This window comes from Panicum virgatum, chromosome 1N (genome assembly GCF_016808335.1).
Source record: "Panicum virgatum strain AP13 chromosome 1N, P.virgatum_v5, whole genome shotgun sequence".
NCBI classification, from domain to species: domain Eukaryota; kingdom Viridiplantae; phylum Streptophyta; class Magnoliopsida; order Poales; family Poaceae; genus Panicum; species Panicum virgatum.
Genome location: NC_053145.1, coordinates 65,624,848 through 65,638,677, shown reverse-complemented (window position 1 = coordinate 65,638,677; position 13,830 = coordinate 65,624,848). Strand labels below are relative to the sequence as shown.

At 44.2% G+C, this 13,830-nt stretch overlaps 2 protein-coding genes across 6 annotated transcripts; both read right to left on the bottom strand.

Annotated features, from left to right (window-relative positions):
• Positions 1-17: 17 nt before the first annotated feature.
• On the bottom strand, positions 18-4,154 carry LOC120657597 (carboxyl-terminal-processing peptidase 2, chloroplastic-like). Its single transcript, XM_039935955.1, has 13 exons — positions 3,902-4,154; positions 3,089-3,422; positions 2,832-2,984; positions 2,338-2,420; positions 2,041-2,249; positions 1,805-1,873; positions 1,598-1,713; positions 1,424-1,499; positions 1,307-1,348; positions 934-1,042; positions 684-781; positions 502-595; positions 18-396 (listed from the first exon to the last, which is right to left on the bottom strand). The coding sequence occupies exons 1-13, from the start codon at positions 3,989-3,991 to the stop codon at positions 268-270; spliced, it is 1,602 nt and encodes a 533-aa protein (XP_039791889.1). The 5' UTR covers positions 3,992-4,154; the 3' UTR covers positions 18-267.
• Positions 4,155-9,690: 5,536 nt separating this feature from the next.
• LOC120657596 (cellulose synthase-like protein G2) lies at positions 9,691-13,692 on the bottom strand. Of its 5 annotated transcripts, XM_039935951.1 has the most exons (8): positions 13,011-13,692; positions 12,385-12,537; positions 12,078-12,203; positions 11,571-11,981; positions 10,963-11,139; positions 10,717-10,890; positions 10,255-10,499; positions 9,691-10,125 (listed from the first exon to the last, which is right to left on the bottom strand). In XM_039935951.1, the coding sequence occupies exons 3-8, from the start codon at positions 12,156-12,158 to the stop codon at positions 9,837-9,839; spliced, it is 1,377 nt and encodes a 458-aa protein (XP_039791885.1). In that variant the 5' UTR covers positions 12,159-12,203; positions 12,385-12,537; positions 13,011-13,692; the 3' UTR covers positions 9,691-9,836. The 5 variants fall into 5 exon arrangements, 4 of the variants coding, with proteins under 4 accessions (XP_039791885.1, XP_039791884.1, XP_039791886.1 ...); XM_039935950.1 differs by having other exon boundaries at positions 10,717-11,139; XM_039935954.1 differs by having other exon boundaries at positions 9,977-10,125; positions 10,281-10,499; positions 10,717-11,139.
• Positions 13,693-13,830: the final 138 nt, after the last annotated feature.

Genomic DNA, 13,830 nt, shown 5'->3' with positions numbered 1-13,830 from the left:
CAGAAGCAGCACAAACGAAGTGGAAGTAGCAGTGTTTGCCAGTTCTACGATTCAAAATTGTTGCAGTCAAGGATCTGTTCAAGACGACCATGGCTACACCTAGATGCAAATACTTTTCATCTTACACAAACAATGAAATTGGAATCAAAGCCAATGTTAAGGAAATGAACAGATGATAAACCGCCAACACGGCCATGCACAAGTATGGGAACCACAATGCTTGTCTGTACAACCCATCCAACCCAAAATGTTGAGAGAAGGGGCTGGTCATGATTTCGCAAACAGCTGCGCGGCATTCAGATTGCAAGGAGCCGTCGAATCCCTAAGGCAGCTGCAGAAGCCATCTTCATCTGTAGGGAATGAGGCTGGCAGTGGTTGGTCCGGGATCACACCAACCTACCAAAAATATCATTCAGGACAACTCAAAAGCAGCTAGACCAAAAGTAAGGAATTGTTTTCCTCAAACTCTTTGTTTTTTGAGGCAAGGAACAAATTGCTTACCTTGTCTATGTCGGTATGTGCAGGAGTTTCATAGCGTGCTACGGTCACAGCTAAGCCAGATCCATCAGATAATCCAAAAACCGACTGAATCTTCCTGAATGTTGGCAGATAACGGGAGTGAGATAATAAGCACTCAGAATCAGAGCAAGGATTTCAATCATACAGGTACAGGCAAGCAGTACCCTTTTCCGTATGTTGGTTCCCCATATACGACTGCCCTTTTATTGTCTTTCAGTGCTCCAGCAAGGATCTCACTTGCACTTGCAGTTCCTTTATTTACCTAACAAGTTCAAAAATAGCATCATTTGATGTGTACTAACCTAAGAAAAAAACTAGATAAGGAAAGCAGAATGATGGGAAAATGCAATCATCCTGGTAAAGATTAACTGAGCCCGCCTGTCATTTCTTTGTTTAAGCAATGCTAGGTCATACCAGCACAACCAAAGGTTCTGATGCAGCAATTGTGTCGGCTCCATCTGCCTCATAAATGTCACGAACACCTTGGCTATCACATATATACACAATAACTCCCTTGTCCATCCTGACAAAGGAGCAAAAAAATAATACTTAGTATGAATTTAGTATGATATCAGTTGTTAGATGTTCTAAGGCTACATGAATTTCTAAATATGTTACTACAGCATGTAAAACCTTATACAAAGCTGACTGCTAGAAGCACCAAATTTTTTGAACTCGAATTAATATGCCAGTGATTTTTTTAGAGGTGCATACATGCATGCACGCATATACAATTAAGTAGACATGTGGATAAATACATGATAAAATGCCACTAATACAAGCTTACCAAATTTTTGCAATTTGAATTCCTTCAGGAAACAGGCCACCACTGCATCAGATATAACCATGTTAAGGTTCCAATAAGAAAATGTCAACATATACCCTAGTTTCTGCATGTCCAAACCTGTTATTCCGCAGATCCAACACAAAGGATTTAACATTATTGTCCCTTAATGTCTTAATGGCCTCCCTAACAGACTCTGCAGAGGATAATCAATTGACATGATTAGCAGAACTTAGCATCTGGCAAAAAATTACGATGCTTCACGAAGACATTAGAGCTTCTCGAGTGGCAAACCTGCGGCATTTTGGTTAAATGTTGTCAATTTTATGTAACCGATCTTTGAGCTACCTTTTGCACCTGGAATCTCACACATCCTAGACCTCACTGGGTTTAAAGTGACTGTTTGTCTCCTGGCAACAAACATCATAGAATAATTACTGGATACTTTTCAAAACGAATTCAGTCCTTTTATTTTCACTATGTAAAATAGGATTGACTTACGTTAGAACCACATGCCTGGTACTGGGGCCACTACAAATAGACAAATCTACTGAACTTCCTTCAGGGCCCCTAGCAAAGAGTTGACAGAAGAAAATCACCTCTTAAAACTATAAAAAAAACATCAAACAAGGGCAAAATTAAAAGATACAAGTATATATATTCTGCTTTTCTAACACTGTTTTAGCCGCTGGTCATTTATTGGTCAGTGCGTGTGTAACAATGGTAACTGGCCTTACTGTAAGCGCTCTGCAGCATCATATATATCCATGTCTTCAGTGCTTCTGTCGTCAATTGCCAAAATGATGTCTCCAGGAAGAATGCCAGCCTTTTCTGCAGGACCACCTGGGGTGGCTGTCATTACAGCAAATCCTGAAGGTGATCCATTAATCGCCATTGGGTAACCAATCGATAAACCTACACCTGTGAGTGCGCCTTGCGTACCAGACTTCCTTCAGAAAAGACGATTGCGTGCTTTATAAAATATACTAACTACATTGTAGTCTTCTGTGGAAGCCAATGGTTGAGTTTTATACCCGCAAGCTCTTCAATTTCTCAGGTTCCAAGAAACGGGTGAATGGATCATCCAATGTTGAAAGCATTTTCTTGATTGCTGCATCTGTAGTGCAATTTTGGTTAAGCAAAATGACCATATGGAATCCGAACTTTAACAGTAAGATGATTTGTTTTCCACAAAGCTATAATACACTCAACTTCTGGATCCTACCAAATGCAATCAGCTAAAGTTATATACTAACACTGCTGTTCGGCGTTTTAACTCCTACCAAAGGAGGCACATTGTAATATCCATGTGTCGTAGAAAAACTTGAGGCAATATGCAATGATGGCTTCCTTTGGACACTTAAACCTGTCCTCACTGTATCACGGATGTATTTGGAACCACTTTATTAAATGACTGTCAAATGCCTAATGCAGCTATGGTTATCACAATAGAAATGTTCTTGCGATGTATGAATGGCAAGATTCTAGTTCTAGTTAAGAAAAGGAAGGGCAATATTCAGAACCATACATGTCTCTTCCCTTGTATTCATCGGTTCATTGCGAAGGGCATTTTCACGGTATCTAAACCAACTTTGCCCATTGAATGATTTGTCGTAGTATGCTCGATCAACTGCGCGCCAAGCCTCCAGGAAAAGCAAGTTTTCCTCTGTAAGTGCCGATGCTTGGATTTACCCAATTACAAATTACACATAGGGGTAAGCAGACATAAGAACAATGCGGAGTAAGGATGAAGCTGCAGGGTTCTACCAAATGTTGAGTACTTACATGAAGGTGCTGTATAAGAAGCTGACGATATGGACATGACGAGCACCATCCCTAAAACGATACGGCCAAAACCAACAGACATGAAGTGCTTAGATCGCCCATCCTGGTGCAATGCACTAATGGCCTGGTAAAACCGACTTATATTGCCGTGCATGGCAATCATCAGTGAAGAGTAACGAGACAGCAATCTCTTTATTGGTCGTGTCAATCTGGACACAGACGGTCCACTTGCTAAACATTTGGTCGATCTCCTACAGCAATGCTTTGTTTGAGCGAAACAGCAGGCTGCTGCACGTAGAGGTGGAGAAGGTTCCCATATAGAGACAACTGCCACCTGTGGTTCATCAACAATGTTCAAAAAAAAAAACAATGTTCAAAACTTCAAATGATGATAACTCCAAAAGGTAAGCATAACTCTGTAGGCCAACAAAAAGTTGCAGTAACATGAATGTAAGAAGCGAGTCCAACTGTCCAAGCAGCGGCAGTGGCACTGGTACATTTTCTACCAGCAGCAACCAGCAAGTAAGCAAACATCAATGAAGAAACGCTCAACGGAGTCATCAGACAGCTCTATATGCCAATATGTTCATCCTAGGTAGATAGTCTAGAGTTGTAAAGGAATTGAAGCACCAAAACCGGCAAAACGGCTGCAGTAGAAGCAATCAGCAGCAGCAGCAGCATGCGCTACTCGCTAGCTCCTACCCAACACCGACCCACACGAATCGCCGGGGCCAATTGCTTACTGGAATACAGCGCGAGAGCTTCAGAGATGAACAGGATGCATAAGAAGAAAGCGGAGTGGTGGGTGATCACCGTGTGAAGGCGGCGAAGGCAAGCCCGCGACGGCGAGGCGGAGGACGCGGCGGATGCGGAAACGAAAAGCGGGCGAGAGCACGTCGCCATCGATCTCCCCCTTTTCGCTTCCTCAGCGGTGGCTTTTCGAACGGAGAGGAGAGGGCGAGGCCTCCCGTTTTCTGGGGTCGCGCTTTTCCGGTGGAGTCGACGCGGAATTGGAATTTCTTTTGCCGGGGCCGGGGGTGGATAATGGCCCCGGAATTGCCAGGAGGGGAGAGCACGAGCTAGACGACAGAGACGAGAGGGAATTGGGCGAAGCGGTCTGGCCCACCACTCTGCACTTTTTCGAGCTGGGTGGTGGGTGGGCGGTTTTTTTATTTTTTATTTTCGTTTTTTTACAAAAATATATTTTTGATTTGGAAATTTACAGGAATATACCCCGGCCACCCCGCTGCGGGCGGGACCTGGCCGCCCGGCAGCGGGGCGGCAGAGTCATTTCTGAAAAAAAATTCGCGGAGAAAATTACGCGCAGGTCCCTGGGGGCCGGTCGCCCAGCAGCGGGGCGGCCGGCCCCCCAGGCTGCCCGGCTGTAGAGCGACCGGCTCTCCCACCCTTATATAAGGGTTGGCTGGTTCCCCACCCCTCATTTGCATCACTAAAATTCCAGAAACAAAAAAAGGGAGAAAGGGAGAGAGGCGAAGCCCCGCCGGATTTTCGAGCCGGCGACTGCAGGTAACCAAAATTCTTCTACGCTTTACAAATATATTATGTTGTAATTATTTTTGTTGAAACAGTATATTAGCAATCAATTTAATATCATGATTGTGTGTCCAGATATCTGTCGAGCAAGCTTCATTTTCAAGTTCATTATGGTGACTACTATATTTCTCATGATGCGTATGGAGTACATCTATCAGCTTTTGAACGAAGAGAGTGCGGAATAGATAAACCCTTAGAGGTTCCATACGCAAATGGCTTCACGAGATATTCAATGTGAATCCAAAGACTCATTTCCTAACCGTTCAGACTGTGACGAATTGGGGAACTGAAGGGGATTTCTGGGAGTTGATGCTTATAGCAAACACTGAAGAATTTTGGTTACATGCAGTCGCCGGCTCGAAAATCCAGTAGGACTTCGCATCTCTCCCTCCCTCTCTCTTTTTTCTTGGTTTCTGGAATTTTAGTGATGCAAATGAGGGGTGGGGGACCAGCCAACCCTTATATAAGGGTGGGAGAGCCGGTCGCCCTGCAGCCGGGCGGCCTGGGGGGCCAGCCGCCCCGGGACCTGCGCGCAATTTTTTCCGCGAATTTTTTTTTTCAGAAATGCCCCTGCTTCCCCTGGCAGGGGTATTGTAACACCCCGGGTGTTTGCACAGTATTTTAAATAGGTGTCTACACAGTAATTGTGTTTGTTGATATGCATCTTGTGCTTGAAATGCTTAAAAAGGATCTTTTTGTAATTATGAAAGGTTATATGTGTAATTATGATTTTATGCAAGGTCCTTTTTGCAGTTGTGTTGAATAGGTTGTGTAATTATAGTTTTAGTGGAGGGTGTTTGTGCAAAATTTTAGTGCATTTAATGCATGGTAGTCATTTTGCTTGTAAGTCTACATTTGAAGTGATTTTGCATTGAAAAAGACAAAATTCCTAGAGTTTAAAATCCCTCTTGCGTTTTCAAATTTAGCTCTCTATCCTTTGGTCAAATAAATTTTTGCACAACATCAAAGTTGTAGCTCTTGAAAAATTGAACAACTTTCATGTTGGGCACTTTTTCATTTGAGCTTTGGTTTAAAAGTTATCGCTGTTTTACAGTGGGGTCCCTGGAACTTTTGGTAATTGCAAAACGACCCTTTTCTTCCACCTCAACCCCCTGCTCTGCTTCTCGCCGCCGGCCACCGACAGCGCCGCCGTGGAGCGCCTTCCCGGCTTTCCCGACCATTACTTCGCCGTGCGCTGGCTCCCACGCGTCGCGGGCGAGCTCCTCCCCCTCCTGTTGCTTCGCGCTGGAGCCTCCCGGCCGTGCCACGCGCGCCGCCGAGTCTAGAGGCGCCCGCGCCACCGCCACCTCGCCGTCGCGGTGGAGAGCCCGCTGCAGTGGCCGCCGTCCCCTTCTAGCGAGCGCCCTGGGCCTACAAATACCCCAGAAACCAATTCCTACCGCCCTTCTTCGCTCTCCTCGCGCCCACGCCGCAGAACGCCGCCGCCGCCCTGCTTGAACCCCGGCGAGCTCCACCCCACCGCGGAGCCGCCAACCCAGACCCGCTCCACCCCTACATCCCCCACCATTAGCACCGCCTCGACCTCGCGCAGCTCCTAGGCCAATTCCCCTCACCCGAACACCACCGGAGCCACCCCGCCGCCGTGCTCCGAGCCCGCAAGCCGCCGCTCGCCGTCGACACCCCCTCTCCGACCGCCCTAGCCTCGATTCCAAGCACCCAGAGGTGCGCCTTGAACCTGTGAGGCTCACGCACCCCTCCACCCTCGCCGCCGGTGAGCCCCTCGCCGGGAAACGGCCGGTCAAACCTCGCCTCCCCTCTCTGACCCGACCCAAGGACTGCGTACTTGAATTTGAGAAAACCCAGGGGGTTATCTGCGATGTCAGTGACTCATTGCAATAGTGCCTTAGGGTCTGGTTTGCAATGTTTTTCAGTGATCTTTGAAATTCAATATCAATTCGTAGAAAATTCGTAAATTAGCAAATCTTGATGTTTTGGAATCCTCTTGAAGAGCTCTATGCAGTAGAACTATAATATGTTAGGCTTTAGTTGCAAGTTTTTGCTGTAGATGTTGTTTTGTGTTACTAGGTGTATAAATACTAGTTCTTTAATCTTTTTCTTATGTGATTCTTGAAAGCTGATATTGCTCTGAAATTTTGGTGGTAGTTTACTCTTGTTACACTAGTTTTGCTATAAAAATTTCATGATCAGTTCTTTGTTGTAGCTTTTTATTTGATTTAATCCTTGTTTAGTATACTTTATTTATGATAAATAGTTTCTGTTCTTGTTAAATCCTGAAAATATTCCTGAGTGTTCATCTAGAATATCTTAACTTGTCTAGGAAGTTTGAGCATCAGTTAATTGCTAGAACAGGAGCTAAAATTGAATCTTTCTAAACTGATGTCTGTTTTGTTTATTTTCTCAGAGTTATTTCGGTGTAGACAAAATCATGAAAAATTCACAGTAGATAGATCATCCCTGTGTAGATCTCCTGTTAAATTTTGAGCTTCTGTTGTGATCTATTTTGATCTGTATAATTCAAGCTTGTACTAGGTGTTGCCTGCATAAATGTTTTATTGTGATTAAATGGTTTCATGTCTTGGCATGATTTTTGCAGGGTAGCTTAGTATGTTAATGTTCTGTTTAGGGTAATTTTGGTAGAATTTATTACTATTTGTACTCTGAGTTGTTGTTTTATTTACAAACCATGACTTAGTGGTATAGTAAATCACCACCACTCATTTTATGAAATTAGCTAACTTCTTTTGTGCTGTTGATCATGATGCCTTGTGTAGTTAAATTTGTTTTTTTACTACTCTATAAACGATTGCCCATGTTTGTTTATAATGTTGTTCTTGCATTACATATAGACACGACTGCCTTATCGGACGGGACGTACGAGTTGATCCCGGAATCTGACGGAGGTGATCTAGAAGCTCAAGTAAACACTGCGGAACTAACTGAAGCCCCGAACCAAAGTTCGGAAAAGCCTAGCGCTGAAATAGTTAGCAATTACCGAGAAGGCAAGCCCCGGACATAACCCATATTTCAAATTATTATCATTTACTGTTATTACTTACTTGTGCATTTACAGTTCTTAGGATTTGAATTGAAACCCTAGATGCATGATCCTAGGAACCTATGTACTGAACACTAGACCTGAGTTCGACTATCTGCTAAGCTTATAGGAACGGTAAAAGTCGAGTGATTGCCTGTCACTCGCGAGCTTTATAGGAATTGCTTGTTTACTTTCTGTTATCAATATAAGGACGACGGACGGGGTTGTGTTCGATATCATGTCCTATGTGAGACCCCGTCTGTGTTGATGAACTTGCTAAGGTCGCGGTGTGTGGTAGTGCTGGTTAAGTTTTTGAAAGTACTAGTCACATGCCGTAAATATGGTACGCGGCAAGCCTAGTAGCCGATTGGACCGGGGAGTGGATATACCTTTCACTCTCTCAGTAGGGATATGTTTTATTTTTTTTATGTTGCGCAACACTACGACTTCTAGGGACAAGGTTCGGCCTTGGAGCCCTGTAGTCGGGGAGAGTGACCCTATCCACAAGCCGGAAAGAAAGGTCAACGGTTGTTTGGGAATGACCCGACGGTATTCCAGACGTGTGTGCTAGGTTACCCTTGCAAGGTTGAATTTCGATTCAGAATCGTCCGCCTCTCACGATGAAATGAGACTGCTTGATCTCTTTGCCACACAGAGTAATAAGAGCAACAATATTCTTATTAATCTTGATGTTTGCTTAGAAGTTCCACCATGTTTGGTTAGTAGATGCTTACATAGAATGGTTAATCAACTAGAATCTTGAAGCTAAAACTTGAAAGTAAGGACCTACTCTTTATTGCTTTTCAGCAAAGGAAAACCAGCGCCTTACAAAGCCTTGCATAGTCTAGCTAAGGTGGGCTACTTATACCCGTTGTCGGTTAAGTCTTGCTGAGTATTAGAATACTCAGCCTTGCTGTTGAAACCCTTTTTCAGGTATGAGTTTTGAGGATCAGATCGCTAGCTTGACCTATCCTTGCTCGTTGCCTCCTGGCTGGTCCATAGAGTGGGATACGTCTTCGGCCGGCAATGACTATGACGAGTGATACCATGCTTGGGCTAGCCTGGTATCCTTTTTGCGACGTGTTGTAGCCGTCGTGTTTTATCTTCCGCTGTTTAAACTCTGAACTTACCCTTATGTTTTGTATAACTGTTTTACTTAAGTTGGTTTTGTAATAATGGTTTGAACTATTTTGTAATCACTACTGAACTTGCCTGTGTTGTAAAATTTGTGGTTGTAATATCTCTGGACTCGCCTTCGTGCGAGGTATGCTTGTTCGATCCGAGAATCGGTGGTTGTATCGGGACGTTACCCGACAGACCAAAAATTGTTCCGTTTGAAGTGCGTTTAAGCTAATGTTATCTTTATGGTGATGGTTTACGCACTTGAGCCGAGATAATTTAGGCGGTTCTGCCACAGGTATATTCCTGTAAATTTCCAAATCGAAAATATATTTTTGTAAAAAACGAAAATAAAAAAATAAAAAAACCGCTGGTGGATGGATGGCGACTCGAGCGGGCCGGGTCGAATCAGGAACGATTATGCAGCGGCGGAGTGGAGGAGGTGGTGCGGGCAGAGTGAGGAGGCGCTGGCGAGGGAGGCCCGGCGGAGGGAGGAGGTGCCGGCGGGGGGGGGGGGGGGGGGGAGGCGCCGGTAGGGGAGGCCCGCACGGAGGAGGACGCAGCGGCGCGAGGTCCCAGAGAGCGCAGGAGGGTGGGGCCGGGAGCGCGGGAGTGGGATGGCGAGCGGGAGGGGGCTCGGCTTCTTTGCCTCTGCCAGGTGGGAGGGACGGAACACCGAGCAGGATAGCGATGCCAGGAAAATAGAGATTCAATAGAATCTATTTTTTGATGTAGTTTTTTTAGCTACTTTGATTATCAAGGTAATCGGCCAATCCACACCCTCATCACCGCTGCCACCTCCCTCCTCCCGGGCAACTACAACTAAGTTTTTACTTGTAGTTGTCAGTTAAACACATCTTGAACCACTGGAATCGAACAAATATATCATCAATTATATATATATATATACATATATTGATCAATTTTATAAATTCGATCGCACGGATCAGAAATTTAGAATGGCTTTGGATATGAATTTGATCCAAATGCCATCAAGTGCAAATACATAAATCATTCACTTGCAGTGTACGCTACAGATTCTAAGCAGAACACAAAATGTTAAGCATTAAATACCAGAAAGCCCCCCGCAAACAATATGCCTGTCAAGAAAAAAGCTCGAAGTTTTACTCCGTCAGGCATCTTGCCATTGTCACTCCTGAGAAATATTGCCTCATATACCGGCCAGCTATTGGCCACGCCATATCCAGTTAACAGCATTTCTGCAACCATGTTGATGTTGTATCTGAAAATTCCTACCAGGATCGCACAAAGATTGAGCAATGCCGCTGTGCTTAGTATGACGAAGAACGGAGAATCTACACCAAAATCGAAAGTGCCCTCATCGTACCTGTGAAAATCAGGACGACTTTGTAAAACCTTCTTGTTTTGTTTTAGTAATATGGTACCAATTTACATGTAATGCTGATATATTCCTCAATTGTCTGCCAAAAGGAAAACTTAAAATCTGCTATAGTACCGCTTGATTTGTTCATCGTCCATGACCTTGTTTGTCACGTTGAAACTTTGGGTGGAGATGTTGAGCTGCTTGCACGCAAATTGGATTGAACCGAAGGTGAACGAGGTGAGGCTACGCATAAGCCACATCCTCTGATCACTCCACCAGAATCTTAACGTGCCCTTGTGGTAAATGAAGTCAAGCATGTCTTGGGTATAGGCTGCCACAAAGAGGTACGTGTAGAGGTAGAACCATGGATCTGATGACTGCAATTTATAGCAACTCAGAATTCCCGCAAGCACTCTTACTTGCTTACAGATGCAAAATTCGCTAAATTCATGTCTGCTTTATAGTTACACCTCTTCTCTAATTTAATATCAGGGTTTACTACTTTTCTCCGAACCTTAGGTGTAGTACTTTTTCTCTTTTCCCCTAAAGGATGTTGCTTGGAAAATGTAAGTACTGTAATGATAAATAATAAACCTTTGGAAATAATGGCCTACTGTTGACCAGAGCCAGCTGTGGTAAAAGAGCATATGTGTTGTTGATAGGGATACACCAAAGACCCCAAAAGGCAAGATGGGAGTAAGTCAACCCCAAACCAAGAGATGTTTTTCTGACTCCAAAGGTTAAGGGTGAGTGCCGAGTAAATCCCACCTGCATCCCAAAAAATTGACCCGTAACAGCATGAACTCGTCTCAGTAGACTTATACCTAATAAATACATTACCTCATATTGCCCCACATTCCACCTCTTGCACTGGCTAAGTGCATCGTGCAGGGTCTTTGGTGCATCACCTAGGAAGGCAGCCTGCGGTGGGTCACAAAACACGGAAGTCCAACCTTCGCAATGCAGCCAAAAACCGGTGTGTAAATCCTCTGTAAGTGAACCATAGCAGAATCCAATCTGGAAATAGAAAATGCAACAATTTACAAATATGGAAAGGCAATTACTAGTTTTCATTATTTGTTGCCAGTTGATTACTTTTTTTATCAGGGTTAACAAAAACGCAAACCGGTATGAAGAATTTTCAGAATTGAACATTTTCAGTTTTGTCAGAAAGCTCTGAGTCACAAAACTTAAACGTTTAATACACAATTATGATGATTGATTAAATATGTGTGTTCCTTCAGATATTGCGATACATCATGGTTATAAATGGGCATCAAAGTACAGCAGATACATATAAAAGATACATCATTTTGAAACTCAAAAGATAATTTCACATTTTTAAAAAAGGAATATATATATATAATTTCAAAATAGCTGGGCAAGTATAAAATCTTGATAGACAATTTATGCCGGAGTAATAAATAGTGTGGGAGAAAAAATAGTACAGTTTTGCCCCATTTTGTCCCTGTCTCATAGTTGCATGCTGCAGCCTCCGTTGCCATTTCTAAAACCTTCTCTGGTTCGAGCAGATTACGACCACTTTCACTTTCCAACGATGAATCAAATAATGCCCGCCTTGCTAGAAATGTATTGCTCCCAAGGTAATTTGGCCCACCAAACCCGTCCATGCCATAAGGGTTCATCTTGAAGAGGTGTTTCATCTCACCTCCATATATGTCGCTCTTGTTGAGTCCTTGAAAACGCTGAGGGAACTGAACATATGCAAGCTTGCTTGAAGCAATAGGGTCTAGGAAATAGCATAGTGCACGTTGAGGTGAGGTCGGGTCGTTGGAGTACATGTCACAGTCGATTGTTAGGATCAATGGTGCGTTTGTTAGGATGCTCGAGGCACGGACCTATCAAAAAAATTAAATATAAATCATGAAACCTCGACATATATAAAAGAGTTTCTACTGGTATTCATTGGTATAAAATGAGTTTTTAGACCTAACCAGAGAATTAAGTGACCCAGCTTTGAAGTGGTGAGGAAAACCAGGACACTTCTCCCTTGAAAAGTAAATCAGATTGGGCATGGCTTGCCCGGTAATATCTTTGTCCTCACTGCTTTTAAGAAGAACCTACAGAGAGTGGAGAAAATATCTTTCGATAAAGCAGTAATCTGACAAATTAGATTTTTTAAAAAAATCTTTGCAGCACTTAGCTACCAACTGAGCTACCACCCGTTTCTCAGAAGTTAGAGTTTGAAATCATGTTTGACTAATTATTTCTAAAAAGCAAGAGAAAACACAACCTAATTACCTGAATAATTGATGGATGGTTGTTGCTAGAATATTCTTTCCACCTCTTAAAAATCTGTTGTTGTTCTTCGGACAAGTCCTATTCAACACTGTCGACATTGATGCCTTTCTCCATCACATTCTCCACCCTCTGTACCATGTTTTGGTACATCACCTACCATTAGAAAGAATGTAAAACCCCCACAACTAATTAAGCTACTAAACATTGATGATTTAGTAATTTACATGTATCCCTCAAGAAGACAATGGACAACAGAGAAATGGAAAAACATAAATCAAACTATGTGTTCTGTAAAGTCACTTTAGAACCTATCCATCAGAATGTAACAGATATATCCCAAAATGTAAGAGATACATCCCGTAATGTAACAGATACATCCTCGCTACGGACGGTTTTTCTATGGACACTAGGAATTACTCTATCCTTATTCCTTATAATTACTAAGGATTTCTGGACTCCATAAAATCAGATTTCCCCAATCTAAGCTTCAAATAATTTTAGGTGACATATATGTACAATTAAATTCATCAATTAGTTGGAACTCGAGAATGCGGCATTTCATCGAGCAGCTGTTTTGCTGCTATCTCTGCCATGTCAATACACAGGATGCACAAAAAGTTAACTACCTTCAGCTTATCCACATCGCCGCCACCGGCAGAACATCCAGAAGAAGAAGAAGCAAAGAACACCTCCGGCGACCGCACCTGCACGCCATTCTCCCTGCAAAATGGCAGCCAGTGCCGCGCAAATCTGGCGCCCTCCATGAACGCAAACAGCGTCACGTCCGCGCCGCCGTCGTCGGAAACATACACCGACAGTTTGTCCGCGGGGTACTCGAAGGCCATAGCCGAGAGGGCTGTACTCACAACCCCGACCGGGGGCTCCTTTTTCGGATCAGCAGTGCACACGAACACGTCGAGCTTCGGCCAGGCATCACATTCCGGCAGTCTGTCGGGGAATTCCCGGCGATGCACCGGACGCCACTTGAACGCCCGCGAGCAGCCCCACATGAACGCCAGGACAAGATCTGCCAACAGCATGCATCCCTCGGCGAACGTGAAGGAGGCTAGAATGGAGGTTAGCCGGTGGTACACCAGGCCGAGGATGGCAGCGGCGTAGAGGAGCGCGTGCAGGCGGTGTATGGGGGTGCAACGGTCGACATGGAGCGTGTTGAGTGGGGCATTGAGGTGAGGACTACCGGTGAGGGTTTCTCTATTGCTGCTGCTGCTGCGTTGACTCTCCATTGCTGCTGGTGGTGGGTGGACAAAGAATAAGCTAAGAAGAAGAAGAAGAAGAAGAAGAAGAAGAAGAAGAAGAAGAGTGGGTGAGTGAGTGGAGAGGGACGCGGCAACGCGCTTCAGCTTCGACTCGTGCGGGTGGGTACGTGGGTGGGTGGCGACTCGTGCGGGTCGGGCCGAATCTGGCGCGATTATTGGGCCACAGTTA